This window comes from Orcinus orca, chromosome 4 (assembly GCF_937001465.1).
Source record: "Orcinus orca chromosome 4, mOrcOrc1.1, whole genome shotgun sequence".
Classification (NCBI taxonomy): Eukaryota; Metazoa; Chordata; class Mammalia; order Artiodactyla; family Delphinidae; genus Orcinus; species Orcinus orca.
The window spans coordinates 101,781,703-101,802,939 of NC_064562.1; the positions used below are offsets into that span (position 1 = coordinate 101,781,703).

Here is a 21,237-nt window from a genome sequence, read left to right on the forward strand (position 1 = left end):
TCTCTGATACCATTATAATTTCCCCTATCTGACAAACTCTTATATAGTCTCAGTGAATACCCCTACTGTGAGGAAGGGGGGACATCTTCATTAATAACCCACCCCCTCACATCAAAGTTAGGGACTTCCAACTTTGTATTCAATTGTACTAAATACAGCACATGCCCTAATGTCCATATACCCTCATCACAATGTATCATCATCTTTTAAGTGGTTATATCTCCTCCTGGAAAACAAAGCACAGTCAATAGCTTATTAATCCTGGAATCCCAAACATCTGATTCGGTGACTGGCATATAAAAGTCACTGAAGATTTTTGTTTGTTTGCTTGTAGTTTTTGGTTTCTTTGTAAATGAAGAATAAAAGTAATACAAAGGGGTGAACAAAAAAGAATGTTTACATTATACCTTTTTCCAAAGAAAAGGAGAAGACTTATTTTCAATACTGCAAACGTATAACAAGCACTTGTAATAAAAATCCTAAAAGATATTTTTAGTAAATGCAGGAACACTCCTAGATAAGTTACCATAGTCATTTCCTTTTAAAAAACAAATACACAGAAATTTGTTGCATTTCTATAGACTAACAACAAACTATCAGAAAGAGAAATTAAGGAAGCATTCCCATTTATAATTGCATCAAAAAGAATAAAATACCTAGGAATAAATCTACCTAAGAAGGTAAAAGACTTGTACTCGAAAAACTGTAAGACACTGATGAAAGAAACTGAAGACAATAGAAACAGATGGAAAGGTATACTGTGTTCATGGACTGGAAGAATTAATATTGTTAAAATGACCATACTACCCAAGGCAATCTACAGATTCATTGCAATCTCTATCAAAACCAACGGCATTTTTCACAGAATTAAAACAAATAGTTTTAATATGTGTATGGAGGGACTTCCCTGGTGGTCCAGTGGTTGGAAATCCGCCCTCCAAGGCAGGGGACACAGGTTTGATGCCTGGTGAGGGAACTATGATCCCACGTGCCACGAGGCAACTAAGCCCATGCACCACAACTACTGAGCCCACGCGCTCTAGAGCCTGCACGCCACAACTAGAGAGCCCGTGCACCACAACTAAGAGCCCATGCGCCACAACAAAAGATCCCATGTGCCACAACTAAGACCCAACGCAGCAAAATAAATTTTAAAAATATATATATCTTTTAAAATGTGTATGGAAACACACAAAGCCAAAACAATCTTGAGAAAGAACAGAGCTGGAGGAATCATGCTCCCTGACTTCAGACTCTACTACAAAGCTACAGTAATTAAAACAGTATGGTACTGGCATAAGAACAGACACATAGATCAATGGAACAGAACAGAGAGCCTGGAAATAAATCCACGCACTTATGGTCAATTAATCTACAACAAAGGAGGCAAGAACATGCAATGGAGAAAAGACAGTCTCTCCAATAAGTGGTGCTGGTTAAACTAGACAGCTACATGTAAAAGAATGAAATTAGAACATTCTCTAACACCACATACAAAAATAAGTTCAAAATGGATTAAAGACCTAAGTGTAAGACCAGAAACCACAAAAATTCTAGAAGAAAACATAGGTAGGAAACTCTTTGACATAAATCATAGCAATAATTTTTGGCTCTGTCTCCTAAAGCAAAGGAAATAAAACCAAAAATAATCAAATGGGACCAAATCAAACTTAAAAGCTTTTGCCCAGCAAAGGAAAGCACTGACAAAACAAAAAGATAACCTACTGAATGGGAGAAAATATTTGCAAATGGTATGACCAATAAGCGGTTAATACCCAACATATATTAACAGCTCATACAATTCAACATCAAAAAAGCAAACAGCCCAATTAAAAAATGGGCAGAAGACCTGAACAGACATTTTTCCAGAGAAGACATGCAAATGGGCAACAGGCATATGAAAAGATGCTCAACATCATGAACCATCAGAGAAATGCAAATTAAAACTATAATGAGCTGCAGGACCCGAGGCTCAGGATCACTCGGTGAAGCTGAGCTTAGAGAAACTGGAAAGAGCCCGAGGGGCGCCATCCACACTGCCCAGGAGTGAGCGGGTTGCGGAACCCACTTCCAGAATTTTCAGCCTAGGTCTCCACCATTATCCTGCACATCTCCTGGCACCACCGTGCCCACAGTGTCCTATGTCAACCAACATGGTGCAGGAGCCGGCCCTGAGTCCATGGCTTTTCATTGGCTGAGTCCTTTCCAGGAAAGGAGTCTTCATCCTTTTGCATTCCGTTATTGTTTCAGGTTCCCATGGTAGCAGCAGCATTTATGGTTCCTGAACAGGGCCATGTGATCTTTGAGGATGTGGCTGTGTCCTTCTCCCAGGAGGAGTGGGGTCTCCTTAACGATGCTCAGAGACTCCTGTACTGTGATGTGATGCTGGAGAACCTGTCACTTATAGCCTCCCTGGGCTGTTGGCATGGAGTAGAAGCTGAGGCGGCCGTTTCTGAACAATGTGTTTCTGTAGAACAAGTGACAGAAGACTGGAATCCAAAGCTGGAGCCATGTATCCTGAAGCCTCTGACTTCCAATACGAGTGTCCTGGCGGAGAAAGATGTTTTGTACTTGGCTGACAATATGTTCACGTGCGAAGACGTTGAGAAGGCTTTCCTAGGCAGCTTGGGCTTTCCCCAGCACCAGCCCTCCCACGATGGAGAGCATCCACGTAGAAGCAGGCAGAGCAGGGAGGTCTCTCATCCTGGGCAAGGGCATCACAAGTGCAGCAAATGTGGCAAAGCCTTCCGTAAAAAGTTTAAATTCACAGAGCACCTGAGAGTTCACACTGGAAAAAAACCTTATGAGTGCAGTGACTGCGGGAAGTTCTTTAGACACATCTCCAGTCTTATTCATCATCAGAAAGTTCACACAAGAGAAAGGCCTTATGAGTGCTGTAACTGTGGGAAAGTCTTTGCCCACAAATATAAACTTTTGGAGCACCAGAGAATCCACACTGGAAAAAGACCATATGAGTGTAATGAATGTGGGAAGGCCTTCCTTCCCAAGGATTCACTTGTTCAGCACCAAAAAATCCACACTGGAGAAAATCCTCATAAGTGCGGTGAATGCGGAAAGTGCTTCCTGTACAAAAATAACCTTCTTGTACACCAGAGGATCCACAGTGGAGAAAGGCCTTATGGGTGTAGCAAATGTGGAAAGTCCTTTGTCTTCAAAAAAAGGCTTCTTTATCACCAGCGAATCCACACTGGAGAAAGGCCTTACATGTGCCGTGAATGTGGGAAAGCCCGTGTCTACAAAGGAAGTCTTACTGTGCATAAGAGAATTCACACTTTAGAAAAGGCTTATGGGTGTAACAAATGTGGGAAATTCTTTACAAGCAGTTTTGCCCTCAATAGACATGAGAATGTTCACACTGCACGAAGGCGTTATGAGTTCAGCGAATGTGGGGAAGCTCTCAACGGCAAAGTTAAACTTGCTGAGCACCAGAGAATCCATACTGGAGAAAGACCCTATAAGCATAATGAATGTGAGAAAGCCTTCATGCGCAAGTATACACTTGTTCAGCACCAAAAAGTCCACACTGGAGTAAAGCCTTTTAAATGCAGCAAATGTGGGAAGCCCTTCACTTACAAAACAAGTCTTGCTGTCCACCAGAGAATCCACACTGGAGAAAGGCCTTATATGTGCGGTGAATGTGGGGAAGTCTTTGTCTACAGAAGTCGTTTCTTTGTCCATCAGAGAATCCACACTAGAGAAAAGCCTTAAGAATGTAGTTCTTTGTAGGCAGCTCCAAGCTCATAAAAAACAAAGTTCACACTGGGGCAATGCCTTCTGCACTTATGCTTTCCTTCACTTAATATCTAGCAGCACAATTCCTATGTAGTAGAGCAGGTGAATGTATACCTTATATGTGGCCAGTCAAACTTTTCTAAAATGGTAGTATCTTTTTATAGTCTCACGAGAAGCAGCAGAACATGAATTCCTGTTTTTTACATTTTTGCCAACACTTGGTTTGTTCAGGCTTTCTAATTTGTGATGTCATAGGTGTATCTAGTGATTTTAACTAACATTTCCCTGTTGACACAATGTGAGTGGTTTTCCATGTGTTAATTTCCAACCATATTTCTTTTTTTTTTAATTTTTATTGGAGTATAGTCAATTTACAATGTTGTGTTTCAGGTGTACAGCAAAGTGAATCAGACAGCCATATTTCTTTTTTGAAATTTCTGTTCATATAATTTTGTCATCTTAATTACTGAGTTTTGATGTTTCTTCATGGATTACTGATTAAGGTCCTCTAATGGAAATATTTACCAATATTCTTCCAGCCTTGTTCTGCTCATTTTAGTCACTTTTCCAGAGAAAGACTTTATTTATTTTTTGTGGTGGGTTTTTTTGGCCATGCTGTGGCATGCAGGATCTTACTTCCCCGACCAGGGATTGAACCCGTGCCCCCTGCAGTGGAAGCACAGAGTCCTAACCACTGGATCTCCAGGGAATTCCTCAATATGAAGCTGAGAATCCACTTTTCAATTTGTGCATCACAAAAACATCCTACTAGAATTCTGACTGGGATTGCACTTAATCTTCAATTTAGAAAGAAATACTGAGTGTCCCAATCTATAAACTCGACAGACCTCCTTTTATTTAGATCTTGCTTAATTTTTGTTAGCAGTCTTTTTTAGTTTTCTGTTTGTAGGTCTTAAACATCTCCAGGTAACTTAAACATCTCCAGGTATTTTCTACATCTTATGATATTGTGAAAGGGAATTTAAAAAATTCTTCAATTTATGAACTGTTCATACCTATTACACTTAGAGAGATATAAGATTAAGGACAGAAACAAAAAAACTATAATGAGATATCACCTCATTATAAATGAGTATCTATTAAGAATGGCTATCATCCGCGGCAAACAGAGCGGACTACAGAGACGCTAAGGCTGCTGCTGCTGCCACCAAGAAGCCTGTGCGAGCACAGGTCACTATCTACACCGCCCCTCCCGGGAGCCTGTGCAGCCTGCCACTGCCAGGGTCCCGGGATCCAGGGACAACTTCCCCGGGAGAACGCAGGGCACGCCTCAGGCTGGAGCAACACCACGCCGGCCTCTGCCGCTGCAGGCTCATCCCGCACTCCGTACCCCTCCCTCCCACCGGCCTGAGTGAGCCAGAGCCCCCGAATCAGCGGCTCCTTTAAGCCCGTCCTGTCTGAGCGAAGAACAGACGCCCTCCGGCAACCTACACGCAGAGGCAGGGCCAAAGCTGAGCCCCCGGAGCTGTGTGAACAAAGAAGAGAAAGGGAAATCTCTCCCAGAAGCCTCAGGAGCATCTGATTAAATCTCCACAATCAACGTGATGTACCTGCATCTGTGGAATTACCTGAATAGAGAACGAATCATCCCAAATTCAGGAGATGGACTTAGAGAGCAAGATTTATTATTTTTTCCCCTTTTCCTCTTTTTGTGAGTGTGTATGTGTATGCTTCTGTGTGAGATTTTGTCTGTATAGCTTTGCTTTCACCATCTGTCCTAGGGTTCTATCCGTCCGTTTTTGGTTTTGTTTTTTACATTTTAAAAAAATTTTTTTCTTAATAATTATTTTTTATTTTAATAACGTTATTTTATTTTATCTTTATTTTCTTTTCTTTTATCCTCTTTCTTTCTACTTTTTCTCACTTTTATTCTGAGACATCTGAATGAAAGGATCTTGGTGCTGCAGCCAGGAGTCAGTGCTGTGCCTCTGAGGTGGGAGAGCCAACTTCAGGACACTGGTCCACAAGAGACCTCCCAGCTCCATGTAATACCAAATGGCGAAAATCTCTCAGAGATCTCCATCTCAACACCAACACCCAGCTTCACTCAACGACCAACAAGCTACAGTGCTGGACACTCTATGACAAACAACTAGCAAGAGAGGAACACAACCCCACCCATTAGCAGAGAGGCTGCCCAAAATCATAATAAGTCCACAGACACCCCAAAACACACCACCAGACGTAGACCTGCCTACCAGAAAGATCCAGCCTCATCCACCAGAACACAGGCACTAGTCCCCTCCACCAGGAAGCCTACACAACCCACTGAACCAACTTTAGCCACTGGGGACAGACACCAAAAACAACGGGAACTACGAACCTAGAGCCTGCAAAAAGGAGACCCCAAACACGGTAAGATAAGTAAAATGAGAAGACAGAAAAACACACAGCAGATGAAGGAGCAAGATAAAAACCCACCAGACCTAACAAATGAAGAGGAAATAGGCAATCTACCTGAAAAAGAATTCAGAATAATGATAGTAAAGATGATCCAAAAATCTTGGAAATAGAATAGACAAAATGAGAGAAACATTTAACAAGGACCTAGAAGAACTAAAGATGAAACAAGCAACAATGAACAACACAATAAATTAAATTAAAAAAACTCTACAAGGGATCAACAGCAGAATAACTGATGCATAAGAATGGATAAGTGACCTGGAAGATAAAATAGTGGAAGTAACTACTGCAGAGCAGAATAAAGAAAAAAGAAAGAAAAGAACTGAGGACAGTCTCAGAGACCCCTGGGACAATATTAAACGCACCAACATTTGAATTATAGGGATTCCAGAAGAAGAAGAGAAAAAGAAAGGGACTGAGAAAATATTTGAAGAGATTATAGTTGAAAACTTCCCTAAAATGGAAAAGGAAATAGTTCATCAAGTCCAGGAAGCACAGAGAGTCCCATACAGGATAAATCCAAGGAGAAACACGCCAAGACACATATTAATCAAACTATCAAAAATTAAATACAAAGAAAACATATTAAAAGCAGCAAGGGAAAAACACCAAATAACATACAAGGAATACCCATAAGGTTAACAGCTTATCTTTCAGCAGAAACTCTGCAAGCCAGAAGGGACGGGCAGGACATATTTAAAGTGATGAAGGAGAGAAACCTACAACCAAGATTACTCTATCCAGCAAGGATCTCATTCAGATTTGATGGAGACATTAAAACCTTTACAGACAAGCAAAAGCTGAGAGAGTTCAGCACCACCAAACCAGCTTTACAACAAATGCTAAAGGAACTTCTCTAGGAAAGAAACACAAGAGAAGGAAAAGACCAACAATAACGAACACAAAACAATTAAGAAAATGGGAATAGGAACATACATATCGATAATTACCTTAAATGTAAATGGACTAAATGCTCCGACCAAAAGACACAGATTGGCTGAACGGATACAAAAACAAGACCCATATATATGCTGTCTACAAGAGACCTACATCAGACCTAGAGACACGTACAGACTGAAAGTGAGGGGATGGAAAAAGGTATTTCATGCAAACGAACCCAAAAGAAAGCTGGAGTAGCAATTCTCATATAAGACAAAATAGACTTTAAACTAAACACTATTAGAAGAGACAAAGGAGAACACTACATGATGATCAAGGGATCCATCCAGGAAGAAGATATAACAATTGTAAGTATTTATGCACCCAACATAGGAGCACCTCAATACATAAGGCAAATACTAACAGCCATAAAAGGGAAATCGACAGTAACACATTCATAGTAGGGGACTTTAACACCCCACTTTCACCAATGGACAGATCATCCAAAATGAAAATAAATAAGGAAACACAAACTTTAAATGATACATTAAACAAGATGGACTTAATTGATATTTATAGGACATTCCATCCAAAAACAACAGAATACACATTCTTCTCAAGTGCTCATGGAACATTCTCTGGGATAGATCATATCTTGGGTTACAAATCAAGCCCTGGTAAATTTAAGAAAATTGAAATTGTAGCAAGTATCTTTTCCAACCACAACGCTATGAGACTAGATATCAATTACAGGAAAATATCTGTAAAAAATACAAACACATGGAGGCTAAACAATACACTACTTAATAACGAAGTAATCAGTGAAGAAATCAAAGAGGAAATCAAAACATACCTAGAAACAAATGACAATGGAGACACGACGACCCAAAACGTATAGGATGCAGCAAAAGCAGTTCTAAGAGGTAATTTTATAACAATACAATCCTACCTTAAGAAACAGGAAACATCTCGAATAAACAACCTAACTTGCACCTAAACCAATTAGAGAAAGAAGAACAAAAAAAACCCAAAGTTAGCAGAAGGAAAGAAATCATAAAGATCAGATCAAAAATAAATGAAAAAGAAATGAAGAAAAGGATAACAAAGATCAATAAAACTAAAACCTGGTTCTTTGAGAAGATAAACAAAAGTGATAAACCATTAGCCAGACTCAACAAGAAAAAAGGGAGAAGACTCAAATCAACAGAATTAGAAATGAAAAAGGAGAAGTAACAACTGACACTGCAGAAATACAAAAGATCATGAGAGATTACTACAAGCAACTCTATGCCAATAAAATGGACAACCTGGAAGAAATGGACAAATTCTTAGAAATGCACAACCTGCCAAGACTGAATCAGGAAGAAAGAGAAAATATGAAGAGACCAATCACAAGCACTGAAATTGAAACTGTGATTAAAAATCTTCCAACAAACAAAAGCCCAGGACCAGATGGCTTCACAGGCGAATTCACAAGCAAACATTTAGAGAAGAGCTAACACCTATCCTTCTCAAACTCTTCCAAAATATAGCAGAGGGAGGAACACTCCCAAACTAATTCTACGAGGCCACCATCACCCTGACACCAAAACCAGACAAGGATGTCATAAAGAAAGAAAACTACAGGCCAATATCACTGATAAACATAGATGCAAAAATCCTCAACAAAATACTAGCAAGCAGAATCCAACAGCATATTAAAAGGATCATAAACCATGATCAAGTGGGGTTTATTCCAGGACTGCAAGGATTCTTCAATATACACAAATCAATCAATGTGATAAACCATATTAACAAATTGAAGGAGAAAAACCATATGGTCATCTCAATAGATTCAGAGAAAGCTTTCGACAAAATTCAGCACCCATTTATGATAAAAACCCTCCAGAAAGTAGGCACAGAGGGAACTTTCCTCAACATAATAAAGGCCACATACGACAAACCCACAGCCAACATCGTCCTCAGTGGTGAAAAACTGAAAGCATTTCCACTAAGATCAGGAACAAGACAAGGTTGCCCACTCTCACCATTCTTATTCAACACAGTTTTGGAAGTTTTAGCCACAGCAATCAGAGAAGAAAAGGAAATAAAAGGAATCCAAATCGGAAAAGAAGAAGTAAAGCTGTCACTGTTTCCAGATGACATGATACTATACACAGAGAATCCTAAAGATGCTACCAGAAAACTACTAGAGCTAATCAATGAATTTGGTAAAGTAGCAGGATACAAAATTAATGCACAGAAATCTCTAGCATTCCTATACGCTAATGATGAAAAATCTGAAAGTGAAATCAAGAAAACACTCCCATTTACCACTGCAACAAAAAGAATAAAATATCTAGGAATAAACCTACCTAAGGAGACAAAAGACCTGTATGCAGAATTTTATAAGACACTGATGAAAGAAATTAGAGATGATACAAATAGGGCTTCCCTGGTGGCGCAGTGGTTAAGAGTCCGCCTGCCGATGCAGGGGACACAGGTTCGTGCCCCGGTCCGGGAATATCCCACATGCCACGGAGCAGCTGGGCCAGTGAGCCATGGCCGCTCGGCCTGTGCGTCCGGAGCCTGTGCTCCGCAACGGGAGAAGCCACAACAGTGAGAGATCCGCGTACTGCAAAAAAAAAAAAGTTGATACAAATAGATGGAGAGATATACCATGTTCTTGGATTGCAAGAATCAACATTGTGAAAATGACTCTACTAACCAAAGCAATCTACAGATTCAATGCAATCCCTATCAAACTACCACTGGCATTTTTCACAGAACTAGAACAAAAAATTTCACAATTTGTATGGAAACACAAAAGACCCCGAATAGCAAAAGCAATCTTGAGAACGAAAAACGGAGCTGGAGGAATCAGGCTCCCGGACTTGAGACTATACTACAAAGCTACAGTAATCAAGACAGTATGGTACTGGCACAAAAACAGAAATATAAATCAATGGAACAGGATAGAAAGCCCAGAGATAAACCCACGCACATATGGTCACCTTATGTTTGATAAAGGAGGCAGGAACGTACAGTGGAGAAAGGACAGCCTCTTCAATAAGTGGTGCTGAGAAAACTGGACAGGTACATGTAAAAGTATGAAATTAGAACACTCCCTAACACCATACACAAAAATAAGCTCAAAATGGATTAAAGACCTAAATGTAAGGCCAGAAACTATCAAACTCTTAGAGGAAAACATAGGCAGAACACTCCATGACATAAATCACAGCAAGATCCTTTTTGTCCCACCTACAGAAATGGAAATAAAAACAAAAATAAACAAATGGGACCTAATGAAACTTCAAAGCTTTGGCACAGCAAAGGAAACCATAAAGAAGACCAAAAGACAACCCTCAGAATGGGAGAAAATATTTGCAAATGATGCAACTGACAAAGGATTGATCTCCAAAATTTACAAGCAGCTCATGCAGCTCAATAACAAAAAAACAAACAACCCAATCCAAAAATGGGCAGAAGACCTAAATAGACATTTCTCCAAAGAAGATATACAGACTGCCAGCAAACACAAGAAAGAATGCTCAACGTCATTAATCATTAGAGAAATGCAAATCAAAACTACAATGAGATATCATCTCACACCAGTCAGAATGGCCATCATTAAAAAGTCTAGAAATATGGGTCTTCCCTGGTGGCGCAGTGGTTGACAGTCCGCCTGCCGATGCAGGGGACACGGGTTCGTGCCCCGGTCTGGGAAGATCCCACAGGCCGCGGAGCGGCTAGGCCGGTGAGCCATGGCCGCTGAGCCTGCACGTTCGGAGGCTGTGCTCCACAACGGGAGAGGCCACAACAGTGAGAAGCCCGCGTACCGCAAAAAAAAAAAAAAAAAAAAAAAATCTAGAAACAATAAATGCTGGAGAGGGTGTGGAGAAAAGGGAACACTCTTGCACTGCTGGTGGGAATGTGAATTGGTACAGCCACTATGGAGAACAGTATGGAGGTTCCTTAAAAAACTACAAATAGAACTACCATATGACCCAGCAATCCCACTACTGGGCATATACCCTGAGAAAACCAGAATTCAAAAAGAGTCATGTACCAAAATGTTCATTGCAGCTCTATTTACAATAGCAGGAGATGGGGACAACCTAAGTGTCCATCATCGGATGAATGGATAAAGAAGATGTGGCACATATATGCAATGGAATATTACTCAGCCATAAAAAGAAACGAAATTGAGTTATTTGTAGTGAGGTGGATGGACCTAGAGTCTGTCATATAGAGTGAAGTAAGTCAGAAAGAGAAAAACAAATATCGTATGCTAACACATATATCTGGAATCTAAGAAAAAAAATGTCATGACGAACCTAGGGGTAAGACAGGAATAAAGACACAGACCTACTAGAGAATGGACTTGAGGATATGGAGAGGGGAAAGGGTAAGGTGGGACAAAGTGAGAGAGTGGCATCAACATATATACACTACCAAACGTAAAATAGATAGCTAGTGGGAAGCAGCCGCATAGCACAGGGAGATCAGCTCAGTGCTTTGTGAACACCTAGAGGGGTGGGATAGGGAGGGTGGGAGGGAGGGAGACGCAAGAGGGAAGAGATATGGGAACATATGTATATGTATAACTGATTCACTGTGTTATAATGCAGAAACTAACACACCATTGTAAAGCAATTATACTCCAATAAAGATAAAAAAAAAAGAATGGCTATCATCAAAAAGAACACAAATAACAAATGTTGGTGAGGACATAGAGAAAAGGGAACACTCGCACAGTGTTGGTAGGAATGCAAACTGATGCAGCCACTGTGGACAACAGTATGGAGATTTCTCAAAGAACTAAAAACAGAACTACCGTATGACCCAGAAATTCCACTCCTGGGTATATATCCAAAAAAAAGAACACTAGTTTGAAAAGGTACATGCGCCCCAATGTTCACAGCAGCATTATTTACAATTGCCAAGATATGGAAGGAATCTAAGTGTCCATCAACAGATGAATGGATAAAGAAGATGTGGTGTGTATGTATGCGTGTGTACACATACACACACACAAACACACACACAATGGAATACCACTCAGCCATAAAAAAAGAATGAAATTTTCCCATTTGTAACAACATGAATGGACTTGGAAGGTATTATGCTAAGTGAGATAAGTCAGAGAAAGACAAATACTGTATGATATCACTTATATGTGGAATTATAAAAAACAAAATTAGTGAATATAACAAAACAAGAAAGACTCACAGATATATAGCACTAGTGGTTACCAGTGGGGAGACGGAACGGGGAAGGGGCAAGATAGGGGTGGGGAATTAAGAGGTACAAACTATTATGTATAAAATAAGCTACAAGGATACACAGGGAATACAGCCACTATTTTATAACAACTATAAATGGAGTATAACCTTTGAAAATTGTGAATCACTGTTGTACACCTGAAACATATATAATATTGTATATCATCTATACCTCAATTTTTTAAATGATATTTATACATTTTTAAAATTATATAATCCACTCTATAGCAATTTTCAAGTTTATATTGTTCTTGCAACAATAAAAATGTTCAATTTTTATATTCCCAGTTCTTTGCATCATTCTGACACAAAACAGTCACTAAAAAATGTTCAAAACTATATGCGTACACACACATTCACTGAAGTCTGACTTTCTCACTTTTAGCCTCTGGGTTTTTTAGGATCCATTTCGACCGACCTAGAACCAAATACTGGATGCACACTGCAAGGTATATTTAAAAAAGCAAATTCAAGAAACAGCAAAGGATACCTGTACCACAGCTGGACAAAGATCTGGAGAAGCTTTTTTTTTAATTTGGTACACAGCAATACAGAAGAAAGAAATATCAAGGATTAACACAGTCTGAATGTTTGTGACAAAGTAGAAAGAACAGATGAAGATGACAGAGCAGGAAAAGAGGAAAAATTACATACTTGTCATTAATGGAAAAATTAAAAGATTTATTGCTGGAGGCTAGGAGTAAAGAAGAAGGGGAACTAAGATTATCTATTACTCAACATCACATATTTTTGAAAGGAAAGAAAAACAATAGTGCAAAGAAAACATGAGTGCAATAACATCGACCCGTACACTGTGCTGAATAGCAGGAAAAAATTTCAAGTAAGGATTTTAAAACCTTTTTCACTTATTGAGACTCACTTAAGAAACAATTATGAATCACTTTCATTACTCTGGGGGTTTGTGATGAGGCTTCTTACTATTTTTTAATTACCTAAATAAGATACTTCAAATATTTTCAAAATTTAAAAACCAGTTTTTACTTAATTCACTAAAATCTTCTTTGACATTTTCAGTTCCATATAATGTCAAGTTTAGGAAAATCAAAGAGAGAGGTAGAGAAAGTGAAAATGACTAGAGGAAAAAGAGTAAGTTACAGATGCCAAGATGCAGGCACACAAAAAGATAAATCCATTTGCAAGAACACTGGGACAGATACAGGCACTTGAGTTCTGAAATGAACTAGTCCAAGTAAACTGTGTTTGTCATACTCTGGTTTCCTGGTCCTGGGGTGGGGGGGGGGCGGTTACCACTATCTTAAGAAAACACTGAAAAGTCACTATTAAACATTCTAAAACTAATCTTAGCCTTAATCCTAAAGTTGTTTCACTTTAGACGAGATGGCTGATAAAGCCTAACAGAAAGGAAATTACTCTCAGGACTGCAGCCATGATGGTTGTGCAGTATCACCTCAAGGGCCAAATGAAATAAAGCCAAAAGTCAAATCAATCATTGGCTTGGGGTTCCCCACCCCCAATTTAGAACTTTCCTAGTAATGAAGTTCTCTGAGGAGGAAATGTTCAGGTAGACTAGAGGAACACAGACTGAGGACACAGGCTTAGGGGAGAACCAACCTCAAATCTGCAACAATGAAACCAGTCAAGGAGAATCGTTACTGAAGGTAGGATTAGAAAGTGTCAAGACGGATTGAATATCTAATACCTACTAATATAAAGATCTAGAATGATAAGGAAAGGAACAAATCATGTAGATTTGGCATTTGAAATCATCTACAGATCAAGTGTGAAATTCACACAATGAAATTCAAAAGTTAATTTTGAAACAAATAATATATCAGTACTCTGAGACACTGTTATTCAAATGGCAGCTGGGGGGGAGTTCAATCCTGACGCATTGTAATGTTAGTTCAATCTGGAAACAGTTATCCTTTGTTAAGGAATAAACATGCATTTTTAAATATGGAATACTAAAAAGTTTCATATAAACAGTTTGTAAATCATCACATAAGTCCAATCATATAAAAACACAGTAATTTTTTAATTAAATAGGCACATTTGAAATAAAGATGCTCTACAACAAAGTGTTCCTTCTTGCCTATTTTCAAGGACTTGCACCAATTTAAGTCATTTTACAAGCTCTAGGAGTTTAAAAGTTTAAAGGCAATTTTTATTTCTTAGACTTTAAATAAATAGATTCCTTTCTAATCTAACCATAAAGGAAATTTTATAAAATTTCCTCTAAACATTTTCATAGCCACTGTATCTTTTAAACTTTCAAGACCTCCACTTCTATATAGCTTACTAATTGGCCTCTTTATTTATCTCTCTTATCTCCTCACTTCCATCCACCTAGACTTAGCTTTTCAAACACTGAAGTCATGTCACTCCCATGTTTAAAAACCACAGGGCTTCTCAACCCCTGACAGGATAATAGATTTAGAACTCTAACTTCGTGAAAAAAACATTCTGAAAGGTCAAAATACCTTTTTAAGCCTTTCATTTGACCTTAAAATTTAAAGTAAACTTACATTTTCCATAACTTGTGCATGTTTAGTATTGTTAAATGTTTTAAATTACTATCTATTAAATATTTAATGTTTGCTTTCAAAATAATCTAGTAAAATGAATATGCCAAGAAAATGTATCACAACTTTCCTGTGGCTTTCCATACTCCCCAGCACATGGCTGAGTACCCCAGTTTTAGATGTGCTGACATTTTGATACACAGGGAATAAACTAAGGAATATTAAAGCTCTTGATAATTTGGCCAAACCTTTCTCCTTGCATTTCTGCCACTCTACATACAACCTATGCTTAACTCTAAAGAAAGCTATTAACTTATTCCTTATTCTTGCATACGCTTCCTCCTTGAAAGCCTTTTCACTCATCTCCACAACAAGTCCTATCTATACATCAAGGTCCAGCTCAAAACCAACCCTCCTCCAAGTAATAGTCTCTAGTAGCCTTTCTTTCTCCAACATTTTTAGGTCTGTTATTGTTAATCACAGTCTATCTCATTATTATGTCTAGTTGTGTGTATAAGGAAGCATACAACATACCAGCTAAGAATCAAAGCTTTGGAATCAGAGAAACAGAGGTCAACATCTGACTCTGCTACTTACTAAATGTAACCTTGGACAAGTTACTTAAGATCATCCTGCATCAGTTTCCTCGTCTCTTACATGAAAAAAGCAACTATCTAACAATTAATCTCACAATCAAAAACAGTGATGTATATAAAGCACTTAGCACAATACTGACTGCCAGTAATAGTTTAATAAATATACCTATTATTCCCAATAGGCAGACCCATGTCTTAGTCTCTTTTGTATTTTTTCCCATTCGTACTACATGGTATTAGGCATAGACATATGCTTAATAATTGCTTGGTTGATGAAATCTGATAAATTCAGAAGTAATCTCCTAGGTAGGTCTTAATAAGGTAAGGTCCAAATTCTGGTGAATATCAAAAATGGCTTGCTAATCATATTATTAGGTGTTAATTTTAACATTAGCTTAATGAGTTCAAACTTTAGCTACCCTATACACAAATATAGATCTCCATGCATCATTCCGAAAATGTTCCACACTGCATTATTATCAATGAGTAGGGCAATATCCAAAATACTTGATACAGTTACTCAAAAGTCTAAATTAATCTAAAAACATTAGCATGTATCCAATCACAAAGCAAGCCTTTAGCAAATTAAAGAATTCCTGTGTGGATCCTATTGTTAAAATTAAACTAAATCCTGAACCCACTTTTCCAGCTGGCCCTCTGAGTTTTTCCTGTGTCAGGGGATTCCCAACAGAGACCACTCAGTTCTGCCATAGCATTCTCAAAAAGAGTACCAAGGGATGCAATGTTTCCAGACCAATAAGATTACTACCAATTCTTAAATGGTCAGAATAGACTAGATCAAAAGGGATACGAGTATGTTCTTTAATTCTGTAGTCAGCAACAGGAAAAAGAAAAAAACAACCTAGAGCAATGACCAAAGACTAGTAAAAAAAGGGACTGGTATGGGACTTCCCAGTCGGTCCAGTGGTTAAGACCTTGCTTTCCAATACAGGGGGTACAGATTCGATCCCTGGTCAGGGAGCTGAAATCCCACATGCTTCGTGGCCAAAAACCAAAACATAAAACAGAAGCAAGGGCTTCCCTGGTGGTGCAGTGGTTGGGAGTCCGCCTGCCGATGAAGGGGACATGGGTTCGTGCCCTGGTCTGGGAGGATCCCACATGCCGCGGAGCGGCTGGGCCCGTGAGCCATGGCCGCTGAGCCTGCGCGTCCGGAGCCTGTGCTCCGCGGCGGGAGAGGCCACAGCAGTGAGAGGCCCGCGTACCGCAAAAAAAAAAAAAAACAGAAGCAATGTTGTAACAAATTCAATAAAGACTTTCAAAATGGTCCACATCAAAAAAAAAAAATTTTTTTTTTTTTAAAAAATGAAAGGGACTGGTAAATGATAACTGTGGGAAAGGGAAAAAAAAGGATACAGCAGAAGACCTAGCCATCAAAAGGCAGCTTCAGGAAATCCTAAGCTAAATTCAAAAAGAGTAACTTCACAAAAGGAGGAAAAACATTTTCTAACACTATGTGAAGTACACTATGAATTTAACTATTGTCACAATGAAAACATTAACACGTGCAAATTCACAAAATATTACTCAAAGTAACATGTATATGTATATATATAACATATATATGACAAAATATACATATTTTGTCAGAATAAATGTGTTCTATAAACATGCGATATATTTATGTATGTGTGTATGTATATTGTATACATGTGTGCCCTTTCATAAGCTATTTCTCAGGGACCATATCTGGATGAGATCAATCACTGCCTACTGGGATCAATTCATTGACTCTGAATCTGTTAGGCAAAAAAGAAAAAAAAAAGTGATGTTTTGAATTATTCAAACACTGCTTTAGATTATAATCAACAAGCACTCAATCACCAATCCCTAACTTGCTTTAAATTTCAATCACTTTGAAAGTAAGAACCCTAAATATAAATGTATTGTTATTATTAAATTATTATTAAAATTTTATATATCAATATATACACACACATATATATATATAACTTAAGCCCTTACTACACAGCACTGTAAATAGTTAATGGTTTCACCTTATCAAAACATTTGCACACACTGAATCCTGAAAAGGTAATATAAAAAAAGAAAAGGAAATATAAACCAATATTCTTATGACAACAGGCCTGTTTATTTTGATGTGACATAGTCTCTCTCTTTAAAAGAACACCTGCTTGCTCAAAACTAAGCATGCAGTAGATGATTTAAAGGCAATTTATTCTTAAAATACACTAACCCTCTAAAGTAAAACCCTTGAGAGGCAAACTTCAGTGGAAAAGACTGTTTTCTAGATTTTATTAGTAAGAGGCAAACTCTTATGAAGTTCCTCAAGGTAAGTATTTAAAATACTAATCTGAAGAGAAAAAGAGAAGATAAAGTGACTTTGGTTGTCATTTTCAGAGCTATTAAGAATTCACAGTTAAATGACATCTTTAATATAGAGCCAGAGATAGCAATTCTCTCAAAATTCTTACAAGAATTTTCAACATTTACATGAAGCTCAGTTTCATTACTAAAACTCTCTATTCCATTTCTATCCATTAACACTGCCTAGATTATGATAACACAGTATTTTTTAAGTTCAGTCTATGGTTCTACTTCCTGAAGTGTACAACAGCAATAATTAATTATGTTCTGGGTTTAGCACAACATTTACAAATGGAAACCACAAAAGAAAGCACTATTCATACAATCAGAATAGGAAGGAGCCCCATACTGACCATATAATTCAAAGAAATTTTCAGTATGCTCTAACTTTGTGAACTGTATTTACATAAACTTATTAAAATGACCCAATTTAATTTGTATACTGTGTAATTTGATTATCTTAAATTTCAAGTGATTTACATGATTCAAAAAATCAATATTCAGGCTGCCCTGGTGGCGCAGTGGTTAAGAATCCACCTGCCAATGCAAGGGACACGGGTTCGAGCCCTGGTCCAGGAAGATCCCACATGCCACGGAGCAACTAAGCCCGTGCGCCACAACTACTGAGCCTGTGCTCTAGAGCCCACGAGCCACAACTACTGAAGCCCGTGCACCTAGAGCCCGTGCTCCACAACAAGTGAAGCCACCACAATGAGAAGCCCACACACCGCAACTCACCGCAACTAGAGAAAGGCCCGTGAGCACGAAGAAGACCCAACGCAGCCAAAAATAAAAATAAATAAATTTATTTTTAAAAATCAATATTCTAACAAAGGGAAAGAATATTAAGAATATTAAAAATAAATTCCAGGGTCAATATTATTTTAATAAACTTATTTTAAAGCACTACAGCACAAACTAATTTTGTGTGATATATCAGACTTTTCATCCAATAAGAATCACCTTTCCTTTTTCACAATACCATAAATAACTCAGAGGAATTTAAATCTTCAAAAGGAAGGATTATAAACAGCTTATTAAAATAAAATTCGATCTTAAGTAATTTTCTTGACCTAATCTACACGATATACAACATACTGTTAGTGGTTAATACTACATTTTCCGAATCATGTGCCCTTTTAGCAACTACATATTGATAAAACACTAGCCAATTATTTATTAACCAAACTTTTCTGCTCAAGAAACCAAGAGCCACACTCCTATAGCTTCTAGAAACCCAAGTAATTCTGCTTCCCTTCGTGCATGAGGCATTAAACCTTCACATTATAGTTTTATCTTGCTACTTTCCCAATAATCACTATAAGACTACTGAAGCATAAAACTATCCAATCTAACCTCTCACTCAAACTCTATTACACTCCTAATACTGATCATTCTGTAATCGTTTCATCAAAATTACCCAGCTATAAATCTGATGTTTCAATTTCCACTTAAAGGGCTTAATATACTTCAGGGTAAAGCAAGCTAAATATTCCTATCATTATGTTCCATACACTACAACTTCCAAAGAGCTTGGAAAGTTTACCAACACCCTCCTCTCTAGAATAGTAAACATCCTGTCATTGAACCCAGTGAATAGCTGCTTTGCTCTAAAGAATAGACCTCCTGAGCTCCACTCACAGCAGCTGTTAGTAACTTTCAAACGCCTGTTGGACTATCACTTTGGTTAAATTAATGATGGGTCATCCTGTTCTACTTTACTTTTTCCTTTTTAGTCTTGCAATTATGCAGAAAACCTACAAAGTACTTTTAAAAATAAAGTACAAAAAAAAAGCTTACTTTAAACTCCACTACTTTTCCAAAAGAAATCATTTCAAGATCCTTACATCATTACTTAAACCACAACCTATCAGTAGTACATGACAATGGAAAGCTTTAAAAGGATTCAATTTTCTACCTCACCTTACCACATATGTTCGCCAGTTTTCAATAATTTCAAGAACGTTCCATATTTTTAAAAAGTGCTGTTGCAGTCTATCAGAACTGTGCTGCTCAAATACGAGCACCGAATATCCTGCACTTGGTAAATTTTCGGTATATTCCTGGTAACCTGCTCAGCTTTCTGCACCTTTGCACACAGTGATGCTCCCACCAGCAAATACTATCTATCCATCCTTTATAACGGTCTTCTCCCCACTCCTCAGAAAGTCCATATTAGACTTAGAGGTTTCCGCAAACTAATAAGGAACCACTAAATACCACTAGGTATTATGACTCTCAAAGAATCCTCTCCAGCAGCCTCCCCTGGGACATTGTGCTCAGCGGGTCTCTGAACCTGTGAGACTCGGGGCCAGCTGCGTTTGCAACAGCAGCACCAAAGGCGGACTCAATACCGCATTGCTGCTGCTGACTTCTTCTAGCAGCTTCAAAAAAAAAAAAAACATCAGTCCAGTACCCTGCAGACCCTGCTGTCTCTTCTGCAGCACGGAAGAGAAACCACCGCATTGCTCAGCGTGGAACACCGGAGAGCAGACTTAAGGGCGGGGAAGCGACTGCCGTCGAGAAGCTTTGACGAGGGCGGGGTATCAAGGGGGAGAAGGAAGGCGTCCGGAGTGCAGCGCCCAAGCAGCTGCCAGGGCGCTGGCGTCTGGGCACCCGGCTGGGCATCGCGCACTGACGAGGGCCGTCGAATAGCAGGCGCCGGGAAGGGGGCGCGGACCCCTCCCAGGGATGGGGGTCCCGCAGTGCCCGGCCGAGCCCCGCCCGCCGCCCTCCCGGCCCTCACCTGTCATGAGCGCCGGGCTGTCGCCCCCCGCCGCGGCGGGAGAAGAGGCGGCAGAGCCCGCCGTCCGCCGTCCGCGGAGGTGCCTGGGCACCAGCTCGCATCCGTCCGCCGCGCCTGCCACCAGCAGCCCGAGGACCAGCAGCGCAGCCCAGCGCCGCCGCCGCAGCCAGCCCAAGGCCGGGCCGGGCGTCGTGGCGGGATGAGGACGCGGAGGAGGAGCGGGGTGAAAGCGCGGCGGCGCCCCGGCCGCCAGCCACTCGCCCGCTTCGCGAGGCGCCGCCGCCTCCTGCGACTCCTCGGGCCGCCCCCGCCGCCTCAGACGCGAGCTCCTGTCCGGCTCCAGCCTGGTCTTGTCGGCACCAGCGGCCTCTGGAGCTCGGGTCCCGGCTGCGTTCATTGGTTTCGGTTATTTTAAAAAAAGGTGAGGAGCAAAAAGGTACGTCGTCTTCAGGCCCCGCGCAACACTCGCACTGCTGCGGCAGCAAGACTGGGATCCGCTGCTCTGGCGCCTCCAAACACCAGTCCCAGCGTCCGCGCCGCCGCCGCCGCTGCCGCCGCCGCCGCCGCGGCGCATCCCCCCGCCCCCTCCGGCCCGCGCCCGTCGTAGTACCACGCTCGGCCCGGACGCCTCCTCCCCTCACACATTCGCTCGCATACCAATCCCCCGCCTCCTTCAGCCCCTCCACTGCGCAGGCGCGACGGGGCTGCATTGGGCCTGCGCG

At 40.0% G+C, this 21,237-nt stretch overlaps 1 protein-coding gene across 1 annotated transcript in view; it reads right to left on the reverse strand.

Annotated features, from left to right (window-relative positions):
* The window catches only part of STIM2 (stromal interaction molecule 2), a 168,421-nt gene extending 147,235 nt beyond the window's left edge, over positions 1–21,186 (reverse strand). Inside the window, exon 1 of the mRNA XM_004266218.2 lies at positions 20,516–21,186. Coding sequence (XP_004266266.1) covers positions 20,516–20,912 — 397 coding nt within the window. The 5' untranslated portion in view covers positions 20,913–21,186. The remainder of the gene's footprint in view (positions 1–20,515) is intronic.
* Between the last annotated feature and the right edge of the window lie 51 nt (positions 21,187–21,237).